The sequence below is a fragment of the Parasteatoda tepidariorum genome, chromosome 7, assembly GCF_043381705.1.
Source record: "Parasteatoda tepidariorum isolate YZ-2023 chromosome 7, CAS_Ptep_4.0, whole genome shotgun sequence".
Lineage (NCBI taxonomy): Eukaryota > Metazoa > Arthropoda > Arachnida > Araneae > Theridiidae > Parasteatoda > Parasteatoda tepidariorum.
Window position 1 is genome coordinate 54,879,025 of NC_092210.1, and position 19,230 is coordinate 54,898,254.

Here is a 19,230-nt window from a genome sequence, read left to right on the forward strand (position 1 = left end):
TTTGGGCATATATAATTAATTCTATTTGAAGAGAATTGCATTCCAAAAATCCCCTTATAAATTTTGAAAGCTTTCAGTAGTTTTGAACTTACATAATCACTTTAGTTGTGTTGTAAATGCGATTAAATTTTTTTATATTAGAATAAATCCCACAGAATCAATTATAGTATCGGCATTTCAAACATCACTTTGATATTTTAAATAATATTTAGCTGGATAGAAAATTCTTTTACTACTCTAGCCATATAAGAAATTGATAGAATGCGAACAAAAATGATAAGATTAATAAAAAGGGATAAAAACAGAATATTGTTATTGAACCACTTTAGTCCTGTTGCAAAGAGATGAAATACTTCAATCCTAAATTTTAAGAAAAAGAATGACTAAAAGTAAATTAAACTTATACTATGCTATGCTTTAATTAACGAATCTTATAGTTGCATGATATTTACCTGATGGGATTAATAAAGCTCACTTTCTATTTAAAAATTCATTGCAAAACTTTCAGCTGCGGCTTAAAATTCAAAACTATGAAAGCATTATACTAAAAATAAACATCACTACACTAATAAGCTTACAGCAACTGCACGAATAATTTCCCCTGGTGAAAACAGCTATGTGGAAATTTAATAATGCATTTTGTGCTAACCGTCTCGAGATATCATTTAGAAAAATTCTTCTATGAAATTCGAAAATATTCACTGCTTGAATTATTAACAAGATTGTTAGCTGAGATTATTAACTGAGTCTGTAAAGCTCAAAAATTTTCATGTATAATTAACTTTTACTTTCATACTCTGCGGCACTAAATTTTATGTCAAGAATTAGATAGCTCTTTAAAAGCTTGCTATTAATTAAAATGATTTCATGCAATATTCAAATGGGTTTAAAAGGATTTGTTTCCACACTGAGCAATAATTAATAGATTAAAAATGATTGAGATTAATTTAAGTTTTACATAAATTAGATTGAAACTTTTGACATTTTAATCATATCTCATGATATTTGACTTCATGAATTATATCTTCGCTTTTCCAAAAATGCTAATAAGAAAATTATAAACTGAGAAATAATTCTTATTATACTAAATAATTGCCGAACAATGTTAAAAATAGTTAAATTCAATAGTTTTTTTTTGCATTGCATTTAGGTTTTTTGGAAACAAATTAATTTATATTTTGATATAAACTAAATGTTTGGAATAATTTTTTAGAAGGGCAACAATTACAACAATAAAACTCTTGAAGCAATAGAACAAACGAAAATTGGAGTTAATAAGAAAATGGTTTACTGTGTAATTTTAAGAGGTTTTTTTATTTTAATTTTTTTTTAAATTGATAAGAAACTGACTTGTAAAATAGAATAAAAAAACCTTTTTTCAATCACTTTGAATAATAATTTCATATAACTTTTAATTTTTAAACTGCCTTTTCTTCTTTTTTATTGCATTTTTATTTTCGAATATCAAAAATACTCTGTTACAAATCTTTAGCCTATAGAAAAAAACAATATCGCAATTCATATCATTTGAGTTTTTTTTTTACTATTTCTTTAACTGAAATATCAGAATTATTTATGTTAAATTTTCCTTGACTCCTCTCTTCTTTGCTATACTTTCTTCTAAAAATGTAGGTTTTTAATTTAAAAAAAAGACATTCAGTTCTTCTCAATGTATAAATAATAGTTCTCTTTTAAATTTAGCGTTCATAATTCTCAAATGAGTGAAAAAATACAAAATTGTATTGACACTAAAGAAAAAAAACGTTTGGTTTTAAGGTTGTGGAATTAAAAGAATACCGATCATATTAATTATTTTTATTTATTGAGTGAAGTATTAGATAAGATATTTAGTTTCTAAATGAAAGGAAATACGTTATGCTTATTTCAGCATGACACTTCTGTTTTTTTAAAACATTGAACAAGCGTAAAAATATAAATTATTAATCAAAACCTAATTTATTTAGGTTATTAAAGACATAAAACAAACATAAAAAATCTCACGTGTTTATTTCAAAAGCTTTAGTCAACTTAAAACACTTTTAATCAAAAAATAAAGTTGTGATTTTAAGTTTTTATTCATTTTATGTACAATGTAGGAAGAATGGAAGATATTAGCTGATTTTAAAAAAATTATTTTGTCGTTTTTATTCTAAAATAAGCCATTTTTTTGCACTAAAGCATTTTGAAGTTTAATTCTTTAAACCCACTCCAATACACAAATGTATAAGCATTAAGTTATGATGCAATACTACCCTTTTGTCCCACATGAGCAACATGTAAACAAATAATATTTTTATCAATAAATTATTTTAAAAATATGTATTCGTAAAGCATTTTTATATTAAATGTTGATAAATAAAATAATTTCATTTATATTTTTGTAAATACCTACTATAAAATTATACGATAAAATTATAATTTCGAATTATTAATTAATAATTTCTAATTATTAATGATTTGATTATTAATAATTTAATTTTAATAATCTAATTATTAATAATCTAATTATTAATAATCTAATTATTAATAACCTAATTATTAATAATCTAATTATTAATTGTTCTTATTTCTAATTGTTCTTGTATTAGCGGAATCACCATCTCGATTTTATGCTCGATTTTACGTAAAATCAATATTTAATACTGTTGCAGGTTCTCTTACACAAATTTAATAAAACTTCTCCATATCTATAGATTTTATTATATTAAAATTTTTTTATTCTAAATTACATTTAAATTCGCATCAATCAGTAAATTTTTATTTACCAAACTTTTAAAAAGTTCGAGGATTTTCATTAAACTGAAAAGATATGCATAATTCTGTATTCAAAAGAAAAAGGGAACGATTATGCCATACGAATCAGAATAATAAGTTCGGCTTTAAAAATTTTCTTATTTTCTGAAATAATATTAATATTGATTCCCAGCTCCTTACAAAAAAAAAAAAAAAAAAAAAAAAAAAAAAAAAAAAAAAAAAAAAAAAAAAAAAAAAAAGAAATATACGACATAGTGAAATTTCAGTCATGCAATCTATTTGATTGATCATGCAAAATCATATTTGAATAATCTCTCCCCGAACACTTTTGAGCATCTAAAGTGATATTTTATTTAAATTCTGTCATATTTTTTCTTTCAAATCTAACATTTCAAAACGATATTGGTCTTTTTCTCTTAAACTTTCCATAAATCTTTTTTTAATATTTTTACAGCATTTGCATGCAATTAGCTTTAAAAAAATGCCAAAAAATGGGTAAAAGCTTTTCTTACTTTAATTCAAATAATATTGAAAACATAATGTAAAATTTCATTTCTTAAAAAAATTTTATTTAAAATTTGTACTCGTGTTTATAGATTTAAATTAAATAAAGTTCGTAGGCATATTTGTTTTCAGAATAAAAATTATTTCAATGAAATTCTACAACTTTAACTTTAATTTGTGTAAAAAGTTTGCATTTAATTTTGTTGACATCATTAATAAATTGAATTGTTAATAAAGTATTGTAAGAATTATTAATACAAAGAATTGTTAATAAATTATTGCAATTTCATGAAGAAGAAGAAACAAATTTTTAAATCCAAATTTACTTAAAAATTTTGCTCTTATTTTATGAAATAATATTAGTATCTCTATTTCAACTACAGATAGCTCAGATTCATTTTCTCATAGGGAGAAGTTTACCAACTGAAAAGTTGTGCACTTTGTTTTAGATCAGGTCACATGTTTACAATATTTATTACGCTAGTAAATTATTATGATAAAAGTTTAATATTTAATCAGCTAGAATTTTAAAAAAATGATCGCAGATAAAAGAGAGTTAAGTTATAAGACAGGATTACTTTGAATCAGGTCACTTACTTCAAAGCTTATTTGAACACTGAATTAGAATGATGAAAATTTAATCTTTGATCAGCTATAATTAGAAGAAAAAAATTTTGTATCTGATTCCTTAAACTATAATTTCAGGAAAAGGGATAGCTATAAAAATTAGCGATGAGAACTATAATTCAGTCACCTGTATTATAATTCTCATTATAACCATGTAATTATAACCAATTAACTCTCATTATCACATTATAACCAATAAGTAACATTTTCATGATGCAATTTCACTCACATCATGTAACAGGGTTATATACAAGGGATGCATGTAATATGTCGTGTGTAGTATCAAAATAATATTCTGACCTATCTGTTCGTTTAATTCATTATCACTAGAGAGATATTCTGCTTATAATCGATCGATAACACACCTCTACTTTTAATCTGAAGAAAGCCTCATCCATTTTTTGTCACACATTTATTTTTAACTTTTTCAACCGATTACTTCGTACAAATATTCTTCACCCGTTTTAATCCAAGCTTTTCATTTTTGGCCAAAAATAGTACTTCAAATTCAAAACTTAATGCACAAAAATCAAGCATCATACAGGACAAGCATCGCATTTAGCATCGTTGTAACAAGCCAATTTAGAGGGTTAATCTCCAAAAAACATTCTTAAGTTCTACGTTTACTACCTCTATTTTAAATAATACGAAACAAGAAAAAAAACGTGCTAGAAATGAAATGACAGCGAGAAATGAATTCAAAATCAAACGAAAGAAGGTGAATTTGCGAAATTTTTATAAATTTCCATTTAAATAAAACTATATATTTTCTTTTCTTTATTAAGGTTTCCGGAAAGCAAATGTACTTATAAGAAGGAAATTCTTATCACAATATTCAATTTATCGAATCCGATATTATATGCGACCGAATATTTTAGTGCAGAAATGCTTCGAACGGGGATTATCGCTACCCATAAACTTGATCGAAGACGCTTTTTTGAACGAGGGAACACTTTTAGTTCATTTTTATAAGAAGATACAACACTAAATCTGTTAATAATGAGAATTACATCACTATGCTATTTTATGAAATTTGCTGCTGTGCTATAGTTTTTCCACTATATTTATAACAAACCAGTATTTAACTATGTTTAGTAAGCAAAAACTACTATTCTAATCCTAAGAAATGGCCTTGTTTATATCTTCATTTGTTAAAAAAAAATATAGCAATGTCTCATTTTTTACAGCATTCATTATATTGTTTATTTTGTCCTATCTTTTAAAATTTTTGGTGACTTGAAATTTAAAGAACGCATTTTTAGTTCAAGCTCTTTAAAAAAAATATGTAATGGAAATTAGGTAGTTGAGAGTTTGTAAGCCAATTAATAATTAATTTGCATAAACTTTAACAATAGACTGAAACAACAGGGTACATATTATTTAGTACTGCGATTCTGCACGAACTTTTCCAAATACATTTCTTCTAACAATGACATCGTAAATTTATTATACAGAAAATTGCGTTATTTCTATTTATTACACAGATATAAAAGGAATTTCTTTTCTCGCCTTTACACAACAGTACTTGGCGACTTTCGTGAACAATTGTGCCGAAAACAGAATTATTCTTTTCATTGAGAAATGTTCTAGCGAACGCTTTCTGCAATATCTCATTAAGCAATGGCTCCACGACCATCGCTAATGGCCAACCCAAGAACGGACAAACAAATTACATTCCTTTAACTCTCGTTCATACTGTCAGTATGAACCAGCAGTTTTGGACACTTTTGTTAATTTGGCGAATCTCAACATTGTTTGAGGCGTCACGATGGCGACAATTTTGTTAATTATTTGACGACAAAGACAGGTTTAGAAATGTTGGAACAATTTTATAGGAACTATCGGATTCTTATTGCCTTTCTACATCTTTTGAAAAATATTACAAAACATGTATAGTATATTTTGAATAATGAATTAATATTGAATAATATGTATTGCAACAAATACTTATTAAAATTTAGAAATTCAAAATAGCTTATTAATGCCTTTAAACAAAAATATGGATCCTTAAAAAGACTGAAGATTTCAATGAAAATATTAAAAGAATAATGAAATCAGCAAACTTTATGAATTTTTTAAGTAAAAATTAAAAAGGAAACTTGTGCTGTGAGAAGACGGTACAAGAAAATGAAAAAAGTGTTTGCCCTTTTTTACATTAGATAGTAAAAGATATTATAAGCATAAACTGTTTAATATTATAAATCAGCATGGATTTTAAGAGTATGAAATTTGTAACAGTTAAATATTTTTATTCTTGTTTGAAGTGTTATAGGCAATAGCAATGATCTGGTACAACGGGCAATTTCATTTTTATTTTATTTTTTAAATGTGTCGATAGTATAGAACTTTAAAAGTTAAATTATTTCTTTAATTTCATTTTCATTGAAGGATGTTAAAAAATTAAAAATTTTATGTAATATAATTACTTTTTATTAATTTTTGTATTTAATTCCATTCAATGGTGTTTTATTTACTTATGCGTGTTCTATTTAATTAAGACTCGCTGATTTGATAAATTTATGACCTTGAATGATTCTTAAATTGTAAAAGTATGACAGTTCTTATCGGTTCTTGTTCCAATTAAAAATCATACTTTGGGATCATCGAGATTAATCACTGAGAGGCCGATACCCCCAGTCTCCACGCCAATGATTTGAAATTAAAAGTAAGTGAATTGTTCACAACGGACAGTAAGGAGCATGAGAAGAGATTCATGGTTGGCTATTTATCGAAAGATAACATAGCGAAAATATAAAGCCAGACCCCCATAATCATTATTAAATTTGAAAAAAATTTGGAGAAAGCTAATCGCCAAAAAGAATTTGAGAATTACTATAACCATGTAACTGAAACATTTTCGTGAATTAAATTTTTGTGACAGGGAATTAATGAGTTTTACATTTGCATTGAGCCGACCGGCCTGTGTAGGGGGCCGGGAACTGTCCTTGCATCAGAAAGGTTCTGGGTTCGGCCCAGTGGGAAAAGAAAGTTAGCCGTTCTGGCATTTTCTGTGGCCAATGGACAATAGTTTCAAGTGCCCGCCATTAAAAAAAAAAAAAAAACATTTGCAATGAAATCAAAAGTTAGCCGTTACAATGATTGTTAAGAAAAAAATAAACTATTTATATTAGCTTTAAATAAAATGTAATAAAAATTTAAAAAATTATTTCACTTTAATTAAAATTCGATTAAAAATAATTAAACAAATAAATTTGAAAAATCAAAGAAATTTTTAAAGCTAGAAAATATTTAATGGCTATTGTGGCATCGCAGTAACAGATTTTTTTTACAGTGTGAGATTATTAATAAATTTTTATGGCATTCTTGTGTATTCATGGTAAAATGATCTCACGTTACTAAGTCTCGTTTTCGTTTGAAAAAAATAGGTCATTTCATCGAGCATCGACTGTATATTAAAGCAGGTGTTTTCACAAAAAAAGGTTATTAAATTGAAAAAGCATTTTCTAGAAACTGGCACGTTATCCAGTGGTGTACCGAGCTAGTGGCAGGGCTGCCTCTCGCCAGGGACGCAAGATCGTGTCGGAGAGCGAATATTGCTTGAGCAATATAGTAGAAATTTTAAACTTGTCGGGGATAAAAAGAAAAATCGGCTGTTAAAGAATTTAATAATCTTCAATATTTTGCATCCAAGCATTTTCCTTGCTTTCTTTTTCAACAGTTACTCTTGAAAAATATTCCCTACGCAGAGTACAAAAGTCATGACGTCCCCTTTCCCCTACTTCCCCAACTCATCTTTGCATTTACCAATTTCTAAGACTGTTTATCCCCCCCCCCTTGGTGATTTATTACATCTTCTCAAGGATATTATTTTGTCTTATTGCAGGAAGCTTAGCAACCCTAAGACCTCTTTCCCCTGTTTCTTGTTCCAAGAAAAAATTATTCCTTTAGTTTCAGAACAATCTACGACCTAAACGGCATAACAACTCTTCATCGCGATGCACTAAACTCTTTTCTAAGTTGACATAGTTTTTAAAGTGGTCAATAGTCAACTTTGCTCATTTGTTTTATTTGTGTTTTTTGCGTTTTCAACGTGAAGTAACTCATCAAGACTCATTTATTAAAAGGTAAGCAATGTTATAAAATATATTGTTACAATAGATATAAAATATATTACCATCTTCGATTGAATAATTTATTATTTAATTTAGTAATGATGGATGATTAAAACTGTTTGAATTATAAGGTATAAAAAAGTTTATATTATGTAAAAAAAAAATCAAAGTTTCAACGAAAGCGAATAAAACCTTCCGAGAAATAAAAATTTAAAAATACAACTTAATTTTTTATTTTTCGTGAACGATTCAACAGGTTTGATTAGGATCACATTTTCTCCATTGCCATTTAAAATAGCGCAAAGTGTCTTGGAAATTAAGACATCACTCAAAGCTTCTTCGAACATTAATAGATTAAATAATTAAAATTACAATTATTAAATACTTTTGAGTACAAGATTCTTTTTAGATAATGATTAATAAGCTATATTAAGAAACTTTTAAGTCACACAATTAATTTAAGCTAATTAATGTGTGCCAAAAATAATTTTGGTTGTAGAAACAGACGCATAAACGTACTTCCTCTGAATAAACTTTGCTTTTTTGGTATAGATTTTTAATCTTAACCCCTAAATTATGGTGAACGCCGCTATCTTTAAGATATGGCCCTTTAGTTAAATCGAAAAAGTGGCCAAAATTTTCAACTCTTTAATGTTAATTTCGATTTCTGCTACTTCAGCTTATCTCTGCAAATATTTAAGCAAATGAAACAATTTTTGCTTATAATTATGAGACACAATTATTCAAAAATAATTCAATGTAAAAATTACATTTTTAGTGCTATTAAATTTAAGGAGAGTATATAAATTCCAAATGTCACTTTTTAAAATTAGAATAAAATAGTAGTTTATGAGTAAAGAAGTTTTGAAAAAGTTGCATTTTTAAGTTTTCATTTCTCTGATTCCGTTCAGATTTTAAATCTGCATTTTAAAGTTGTATTTATAAAAATGACAAAAAAATTTGAATGACTTAAAATGATAAATTTTTTTATCATTCTTAAATTTATAATTTAAAAATAATAATTAAAAAAAATTTTTTTTGCTTGAAATTATAATTTGAAGGCGAAATTTGCAAACGAGAAATTAATTTTAAGGGCAACATTAAGCTCAACCACGCACCAGATTAAACTAGTGGGATTATATTTTCCACATTGAGGTTAGCCTCATATTTTTTTGAAGTCAAGGAAAGAGAGTGGTTCGAAAAAATATAATGACTTCATAAGAGGAAATACGTTTCTGTGCCCGATTTTGTAACCTAAAATATTTTCCGTAGTTTTGTTTTATATCCATGATTGAACAGCCGACACAATTTTGAGTTTACGACTACCAATGTTCAACTCCGTAGAATAGTAATTTTGAACCCAATCCATAGGACTCCAGGATCAAGTATTTGGAGAATTTTTGCTTTTGTGGAGGACTTTGTTGATGGAACTAATTCTCATTTGCGTTGCATGTAGCGGAAAACTACGAAAACGTCCCCCGGTTAGCCTGAATACAAGGGGACTCTAATTCATAATCTGTCCACCTCTTGAGGATATTTTGCGTTCGCACTGTGGTCAGTGCGAGCTGGGTGTGGAATTCGTATCGACCTGCCTCCTCTGGTATTCAAATCTGGGTCTACCTCATTGGGAGGGGGGCGCTCTATTCCCTGAGACACCACAACTTGCACTTATTAGTTACCATGTTTAAAGTTATATTCTGAAACAATTAAGATTGAATCGAAACACCTGACAGTTTTTAAATTGTTCCTTTTTCATTTCGCGAATTTAAAATAATCAAAACCAGTTTATTTGATTTTAAAAAAATTAAATAGTGGCGTAGGTAATTGTTTGAGTCATTTCGAGTTTTATCAGTCAAATAAACTAGGTTTAATTATCGTAATGGCACCTATGCTAGGATGGTTCTCGATACTGATTCGTTTGATGGAGGTAATAAATACTTCCTTTCTCACTTAAATGTTAATTTGAAACTAAATACATTGGTTTTAATAGTGACCACTTACGTGAGGATAATACTAAAAATATATAAATGGCGGCAATAGCGTATATTTTGCATTAGGTATATTTAACTGAAATCTATGTGTTTTAAAATTAATTTGCTAGCTTTTTTCATTAATTAGCGTTTTAATAACTTATAATTAATAGTAAAATTATTGCTTTTTGTAACTTTTTCCACGTGATTAATAGAAATTGTCCTAAATAGTAAGTTTCATTACGGCTGCACAAAGAAAATTAAAGAGCAAAGAAATTTGTACTATGCCAAGGGTGCAAAATTTTTCTAGTTACACCACAAACGTCATCAATATAATGTAGCAATAATGGTGTTTCAGTTTCTATTAAATATATGTTGGCTAGCTTTAATAAGCTGACTCCCAATTTCCTGAAGGATCGAACTCCTTCGTATGAAACTGCTTCAATCGAATTAACAAGGCAGCAGAACAATTCTAAATTATCAATATCAAAATAATCAAAGTAACAAAACCTACCGCTGATTATAGCTGGAAGCAAACAATACTATCACAAAATAATTTCGGCTGCTATTTTCTACCTTCAAGTTACAAATATGAAATCTCCACAATTCAGCTGATTAATTGTTATGATGTTTACGACCAATCGATAATTTGCTAGATGGAAATTAATTTCAGAGCAGAATTTTCTGAAACGTAATTGTTCGGCAACTATAGAGACTTTTTTACAATTCCAGTCCCCAACACTCATTACTAAAATTTTTATGTGCGTAAATCTCAGAAAATACGAAAATTTAAAAAATGCTTTATTAAATTTAAAATCCATGCAGAATCGTTAAATTTATGTTTAAAAAATACTCTTTTTCCTAATTTAATTATATTTTGAACATTTTTACATAGTATAAAAGTGATGAAGGTGTTACCAGTTTCTATTTAATCAACTGTGTTTAAAAAGTTTCATCAAAAAAATTTTATGATATACGCTATGAAAAAGTCTGAAAAAAATTAAGATAACAAACCGTTATGGTATTAACACCTGCGATCAACATTTGTAAAATCAATTTTACTGTTTAGTCCACTTTTACAGCAAAATTTTATGCCCTAATTTTTACAGTAATATATATATATTTACATAAATTCAGTAATTTTACAGTAATCTTGTAAAAATTACGGTGTATCAGCTTTTTTATTTCATAACATGTTCCGATAAAATGTCGGCACTTTCTTGTCTGGCAGGCACGTTTTTGCCGGCATAAAATGGCAGCACTTTTTTTACAGTAACTTTATTCAGAATATTTTACTGTGCACCTGTAGCCAATGCGAAATGCCATGTAACTTTTGTAACCGTTATCAAATACTATACTGTGAATTAATATGAATCTCTGTAATTTTATTTTGTTTTTAATTTGATCAAAAAATAACACAATATTATTTTAATTAATTTGTGTATTTCGAATGCCTTTTGAAATAGAGTAAACTCGTTTAAAAATATTTTTTTTAAATTATTGTCTTCGTTACACTCAGAAATAATTAAAAAATGTAAATATAAATAATCTTGTGAAAATATTACAAGAGTATTGACAAGTCATGTGAAACGTGATGTAACTTTGAAACATTTGTCAAAAAAATGCTGTTATTAAATTCTACATAAATTAAACATTCCATTAATCCCTACAAATAATTTCAAATACTTTATTTGAGCAAAAAGAAAATCTTATTATTGGTCCAAATAATTTAAATATGCCACAAGCTTTTTAAGATAAAGTAAACATGCGTAAAAACATGTTTACTCAGAAAATGGACTTTTTGCTCGGATCAGTGATAATTTAAAAAAGTAAATAAAAATAATCTTTTATTGCGATAATTTTAAAGCATTAAATTACTAGACAACATAAAAAAGGTCTTGTGATTTTGTGTTCTCTAACACAGGTGCTACTTTCCAAAGGTCGATTGTTTACGCGATTACAACAGGTATTTAAACAGAAACTTTTCAAAATTAGCATATAGTATAATTTCATCTAGAAATTAATTGTTCACAATGCAAATCTTTTACTTCCTGGTCATTTTGACCACTTCTTTTGCTCTACCGTTTTCAGGAGAACTTAACGATGATTCAATTGAAATCTCTGAAAGTGAGAGGAAAGGTAAGTTTTTTTTAATTATTATAAAAAAATTTCTTAAGCACTTAAAAAAAAATAATGCATATTATTGAAAATCTCATGCACGTATCGATTTGCACAAAATACTGTACAAGGATCCTATGAGATAGCAGAAGAATGTAATCAACAAACAAGTTTTTTGCTAATTTTAAGTTTATAGCCTCACTTAAGTTTGGGGTTCATTTAAGTTTATGCTGCGGGTCAAACTTGCGGACAATTTTGCTCCCAGTAAGAATTTTGAAGGAAGAAATAACAATCTGAAGGAGAATATAATGGACTCGTTAGAGGAAGAAAATGGAACTAGTTATAGAACATTTATCCAAATGTATTTTTTTTATTTTGGATAGTTTATATTGTTTATATAGCTAAAATTAAAACTAGTTTAATATTATAGAAGCAAACTTTTAATTTGAATGAGTAGAAAGCTATTGAATCCGATGTAAAGATTAAAACTTATTCTTCATTCAGCTCTATCTGAAAGAACAATAATTATGATTATAGACTTACATTGAAATAGCTATAAAAAAGAACTTTTTTATCCATACAACGAAACAGAGGGAATGGAAGGAAATGTTTGCTGAATAAGAGTTTTTAATTTTAATGAGTTGTTATTCCTGACATAGAAATTTTTGCGTACGTAATAATTTAAAATAATTAAGTTTCACAAATTCAGAACTTGAAATAATTCCATATCTATTATACCCAATCAATAGATTAAAAGCTAGTATGTGTATCATATTTAATCGATAGAGTAAAAGCCATCATATGTGTCAAAAGCTATTCAAGAGGTTGTACCTTAGAGGTGGAATATAACAAGAGCGCACGGATCAGGGTAAATTTTGTCTTCAGATTGACATCACGTGACTGGAGGGCAGATTGAGAGGGAAATAATTATACATTCCGTTTCTCCTTGTTATTTCAATGGAAGAAAAACGATGCTGTAATTTAGTCAAAAATCCTAATAGCTTTTTACTGTACAGCATTCAGCTGTACAAAAAATATTTAAGAGGATATTCATGATAAGTTATCTTTTTTTTTGGAATTATAATAATAACATAACCTATTAATGAACTTCTAGCATTTTCTTATTTTTCCTTAAAACATCGAATGAATTCCGATGATTTTCATTCCGAAGTCTAATTTTATGCTTTCAAAACTATCTTTTAAGTAAATATAACAAGAAGAACACAACTTAACTATACAGTAATTATTATATGAAATTATTCTTCATTAATATGTCTTTTTCAAAAAAATCATGCTAAAATAAAGTACACAAACTTTTGGTGGCATTGTTACTTCTTTAGTTCCTTATTTACTTTCTTTTTGTTTGTCTAGAATTATTTTTGAAGAATAAATTCTTCAATATTTCTTTTTCAATTTCCACAGCTTGTTTTGAATTAATATAGTTAATAAAATACATTTGCCTAGAGAGAAGAGGGGTTATGAAATACAAAATTAAGACAAAGCTTTTTAACTTTTAATTATAAGTTCTTATATGAAATTGTCAATTTTTTTTTAATTGAAATCGTCTGCTCTTTTTTGATTGCAATAATTTCATGAAAAAATTATGAATAATAGCAGCGTTATTAAACTTTTGCTTACGGAGCTCAGTATGATGAAGCAATTCTGATCCACTTATTGTTCCTGCCGTAAGCGAAGGGGATAATGTTGGCTATCCTTATCATCACAGTTGTAAAAGTTAAATAAAATAAAAAAAATTTAAAAGATGGAAACAGATTTATTTCTTTAAAGTTTTTTCAAGAGTATGCAGATTTTTTTAATTTCCAATTTTTTTTCGACACCTTGACATGTTTAAAATCATTTCTAGTAAATATTTTCAAAAATTCTAATATTTAAAAAGATATATATTGTTTGGCAATCTGGAGAACGGTTGTAAAATTCATGTCAGAGAAAATTTAAATGAGTTTTTTTTTAACATTAATATTGGTAAGCCAATTAAAAATATATCATGCAGGTCTGTTGCAAAATAACGTGAGATATTTCTGAAAACTAATGAATCAACTAATGAAAAAATAAGTGTAATCAAAAGATACACTTTTATTCTTTTTAAACTATTACAAAAACTCATTTTCCCATATATTTTATTTTTGAATGCAAACAATACAGTTTATACACATCAAAAAACTGGAATTGTAAAATAATTGCTAATCTAGAAAAGTGTTGAAAAATTATCCAGTATTTTACTGTTTTGATTATCATAACACTTCTGAATTTAACTTTCCTACATTGCCTTTTTAAATACAAAACACGAGTCTACCAGGAAAGCAAACTTGTCTCAAAAGTGTCACATGGTGCCCTTTTTTCCGCCAACATCGCCAAAAAAGAGAAGCCCGTAATATAGGGAAGTCTGATGGATGGACGAAGAGAGGTGGGGAAATATAACAGCAAGCTTGATCTATTTTTACTTCAGCTTTTTGTGTTATACTAGATAGTTTGAGCTCCGTACTTGTTTCTCAAATATTAATAAATTAATTTGTCTGTAGAAGTTCAATTATAATCAGTTGTCATAGGTACAAAACAACCAAGCATGTAACTAGTTAGCATAATTAGTATAATTACATAGCTACAAGCAGTTACAAACGGTTAGCATAAAATCTACCTGTTTTTTTCTGTTTTTTCGAAGTTATGCATTGAAAATTATGAAAATAATTCTTAATAAAAAATTTTAATTTATGTTTTTCAGAAACAATTGCAGCCATGAGAAATCCAGATTTATTTGATGGAGATATGCTTGGAGTTAACGAAATGTTCGTAAGTAGATTTTGATAGAGGTATTTCAAATCTTTTTACATTTTCAAATGAAACAAAATTTCTTTCATCAATTCAGAGCAAAAAATTTCAAAAAAATTGAAAATTTTGCTGAAAAATTATGATTAAAAAGAAAATTGTACTATTAACTGAAATTATGGATGTCTTAAAAAACTCTCGACCCAACTGTTTTTTTTTCTTGTTTCCTTTGAGAAAAAAACAAATTTCTTCAAGCAGAAAGCTTCAAATATTTAAAATTTGATCTTATTATGAAATGAGAATAAAAAGTAGTTTCTATACAAACTTGTTCAAACTTTTAAATACTCGATTAATTCATAAAGTTTATGCCTCAGTTTTCAGAGCTATAGTGATAAAAAACTAAGCATTCTTACCTGATTGAATAACTGTTTTTACTTAAAAGTACAATACCTAAAGCTGAGTTATTAAAATTGAAAGTTACCGAAAATGGTATAAAAATATGTATTGAATTTAAATTTGAGAAAATGTTATCAATGTTATATACGAAAAGATCTGCGAAAAAAAGTAGGAAGAATGGCAAGTGAGATTAAGCCGGAAGCAGTTACTCCTACTGAAAGGAGGGCCTAGTAAATATTATTTCAAGATAATCTCAAAGTAATAAATATTGTTGAATTCAGTTATTTTACTTTGAATTGCAAACTTCGATGGCAATGCAGTTTTTAGAAGCGCATTTGTGTTTCATAATTTATTCAATATGTACGTAATTATTAGAACAAATATATTATTCAAAAAAACAATTTCACTCATATTTCACTTAAATATAACCAAAACATTAAATAAATAATGGATTATTGGTAGAATAAAAAGAACTATATATATATATACATAATTAAAACAAGAAAAGAAACAACAAAAAAAAAATTTTTAAATTAAAAATAATTAAACAATTAAAGAAAAATTAAAAGAAATATTAAATTAGAAAACTTAACAATAATACTGAAAGAAAATGATAACATCATCTCACATGATTATATGTACAAAAATTGTGCTTTTTAATATAGTATTAATAAAGCCAAAGCGAATTATATAAATACAAAAGCATAAAAAAAGAAAAAAAAGTAACTATATCATTTCAATTTCAGAATGCAGACAGAGGTGGTATACGAGGAAAAGAGTACAAGTGGCGCAATGCAACAATACCATATGTAATAGCAGAGGATATTGATGGTAGGAATTAGTTTTTATTTAATGCTAAATTTTAATCATTAACTCTATTTTACCTTTGTTTTATACTAAAGCATTTCATTGCATAAAAAACAAAAATTAGCTTAGTTAAGCCTACCAATATAAACTAACGCAGTAAAAAACAATATTTTGTAACCTTATCGTCTTAGTATTCCCTAATTAGTTAATTTTCTCAGTCTTAGTATGCCTTAATTAGTTAATTTTCTCAGTATTTTCTTAGTATAAGTAACCCCTTAAAAGGCAATTTTTAAATACTTGTTAAAAGTTAAGTACAGTGCAAAAAATAAACAAACCACCTCGAGTAAATTGGGATCTAGTGATCGTATCTTCATGTTCTAGGACTCAATTTTTAAGACTGGAGAGGGTTACCTCAAATATAGCCATTGCAAGCCCTTATAAGCCATTACGAAAATAGCCATTACAAGCATTTACAAGTTATAGCCATTTAAGTTAAAGGAGAACCCCCATTCCACGTTCCTCAGCGAATTTTAATTTATCTGCAGTTAAATTCTATAAGTCAGCAAGGAAAAGGGCAATAATTGAGTTTTTATTTCAACCATTTATGCAAAAAATATTTTTATTTATTTAATAAATGATAGTAATGGTCACTAAGCCTTTAGACCATGGGCATTCCAATTTGACTAGAGAAAGAAGACAGTGCTGGACAAAAGCCCAAATATAAATCAGTCAAACCCAAGCTTGTCACACAAAGAGATCATATAGGAGAATCAACAATGTTTAAACGAAAAAGGTGGACACAAAGACAATCATGTCTTTTCAATGGTCTAAAAATTTCAACTGAACTATGTGAGTCAGTGACAAGGTAGGTGTTGTTCAGGGAAGAGAGCACTCCACTTGAAAGATGCAAAGCCATTTCACGGAGAAAGAACTTAATCCTTCTCTAGAAAAAGAAATTTCTATACAAATATTATAAAACTTTCAAAAAGCATAAACGTATCTCACCTAGTTACAAACGATAATATTTTTCATGCTATATTATTTAACATGGCATATTCTGGCTTAAGTTAACTCAAACCGAAAACCCGAAGTAAATTTTCACGGCTTAATTTTATGGCCATACTAGTTATTTGTTTAGACATTAAATTATTATTGGAGGACATTTTCAATTATTTATCCCCCCCCCCTTATTTTAGAAATAAATTTGATATGTTTGTATGATTGGGCTTCGAAACAAGTGACCTCAATTTTTAGTTCAAAATTTGTAAGCTTTTTAAATATGTTTATAACAATATTCAAGGTGAAAAACGAAATCACAATGACAGTCACTGTCATTTTAGTGCTAATATAAGAATAAGGAGAAAATCAACCACTGTTAGGTAAAATATAACACTGTTACATAAAAATGGTCAGTAAAACAGTAAAAGGGTAAAAGAGGTTCTTAATAATTAAACTTAGGTCAAGAATAATTAAAAAAGAGATCATTAATAATTGAAGTTACGGAGAACTAGGATAATTTAAAACAGAACTATACCCGCTTTACGATATTGCATCATTTACCAGATATTATTATAAAATAATGTTCATATTTTTGAAAATTACATACTGTTGACACTGATCCCTCAATCTATCAATAGTCTATTTTTATTCGAACAACACCTTGTTCAATACGTATCTTTACAAAAGTAAATTCTCACCTATAAACTTCGAAAGCTTTTCAAGTAACTAAAGCACTTCATTCTCTTTTACCGTTTCATGTCTCGTGGGAATACAAGTTGCAATAGTTTTCTGTTTACTGTAAAATTTATTGTTACAAAATGAAAAGTTAACGTCAATCAAAATTTTCACAACTTTCTGCCTCAAATATGTTTTGGAACTCTGTGTAGATGGCGATAAAAACTTAAATCTTTTTCTCTCCATTCAATGCAAACTTAATGTTGTGATCGTTTTGATAAAATATGGATACCACATATCAGTTTTAAATTAAATATAGTAGAACAAGGAATGTTCGTCAAGATATTTTATAAATAAAAACTAATATATCCTTAGACTAAGAACGTATTTATTATTATTTCCAGACTAACCATGCAGTTTTATCACAACTAAATGTTGACAAAGTAATGGAGTTGGAAGGATTACTAGTTAACAGGACCGGGCCCCACTTTGGGTGCAAATTTGTACCCGCTTTGGTATCTTAAATTTTAAAAGGCACAAAACAAGAAATAAACGGAAACAAATTTTCCTGCATTTGAGTGAAAGATTTATTTAATAGACAAAAGTATTAAAATGAAATTTGAAAAAAAATAAACTCAAATGGAATATTTAAAAGAAAGGAACAAAATAGAGTGAAATTAAGAGATAGGTGAAAAAACTGAACGCCTCATTCTGACGATGTCATCCACCAAACTGAGGAGTTCACGAGGCTGTTCAAACAGTTAAGGTTACAACCACAAAGTTAATTAAAGTTACGCTCGCTACATTGTTAAATTGCCATTCAAAAGAATTAATTGTCAATCTAAATTTTGTCTACTTTATGACGTAAACAAAGAGGCAAACTCAGAAAATAGCAGTGATAAAAAAAATCAAAAACAATGTTTTTTAAATTGTCCAAAAATGAGAAAATAATTTTATTTTTGCAAGATATGAATCGAAAAACGTAAGAGGCGTCACTTTTATAACGAACTTTTATAATGAACTTCTATCATCAAGTTTCAATCTACTTCCAACGGCAGTTACTAAATGTTTTGCTTTAACAAATTAACAAAAGATTTAACAAAAGTAAAATTATTTTTTACGTACTCATTTAAAAACTTATTCGTGTATGTTTAGCTCTCTTTTATTAAATTTTTATATCTTCGTTGTCATTGTACAATTACAGATAGAAAGAGAAAAGGCCTTAACGAGGCGTTTGCATATTTTCATAGAAAAACCTGTGTGAGATTTGTTCCGAGAACTAAACAAAAGGATTACATACGGATACATGACGGATTTGGGTACATATATCTAATATGTTTTTCTTATTATTTTTAAATTTTTATGCTTTCCGTTTCTTATAATTTGTTGAAAAAAATATTTTCAATTTTTTCTAAATGTTTAGTACTTTTTTAAGCGTTGTAAAGAAAAAAGTTTAGTAAAAGAAATTTTACCGTTAGAAATTTGCTTGCTTATATATATATATATATATATATATAGTAAAA

General features: G+C 27.4%; 2 protein-coding genes across 2 annotated transcripts in view; both read left to right on the forward strand.

Annotated features, from left to right (window-relative positions):
• The window catches only part of LOC107443118 (astacin-like metalloprotease toxin 5), a 464,016-nt gene that overhangs the window by 399,648 nt on the left and 45,138 nt on the right, over nt 1-19,230 (forward strand). The window lies entirely within an intron of this gene.
• The window catches only part of LOC107443125 (astacin-like metalloprotease toxin 5), a 12,078-nt gene continuing 4,681 nt past the window's right edge, over nt 11,834-19,230 (forward strand). Inside the window, exons 1-4 of the mRNA XM_016056893.3 lie at nt 11,834-12,067; nt 14,787-14,854; nt 15,973-16,057; nt 18,912-19,026. Coding sequence (XP_015912379.1) covers nt 11,962-12,067; nt 14,787-14,854; nt 15,973-16,057; nt 18,912-19,026 — 374 coding nt within the window. The 5' untranslated portion in view covers nt 11,834-11,961. The remainder of the gene's footprint in view (nt 12,068-14,786; nt 14,855-15,972; nt 16,058-18,911; nt 19,027-19,230) is intronic.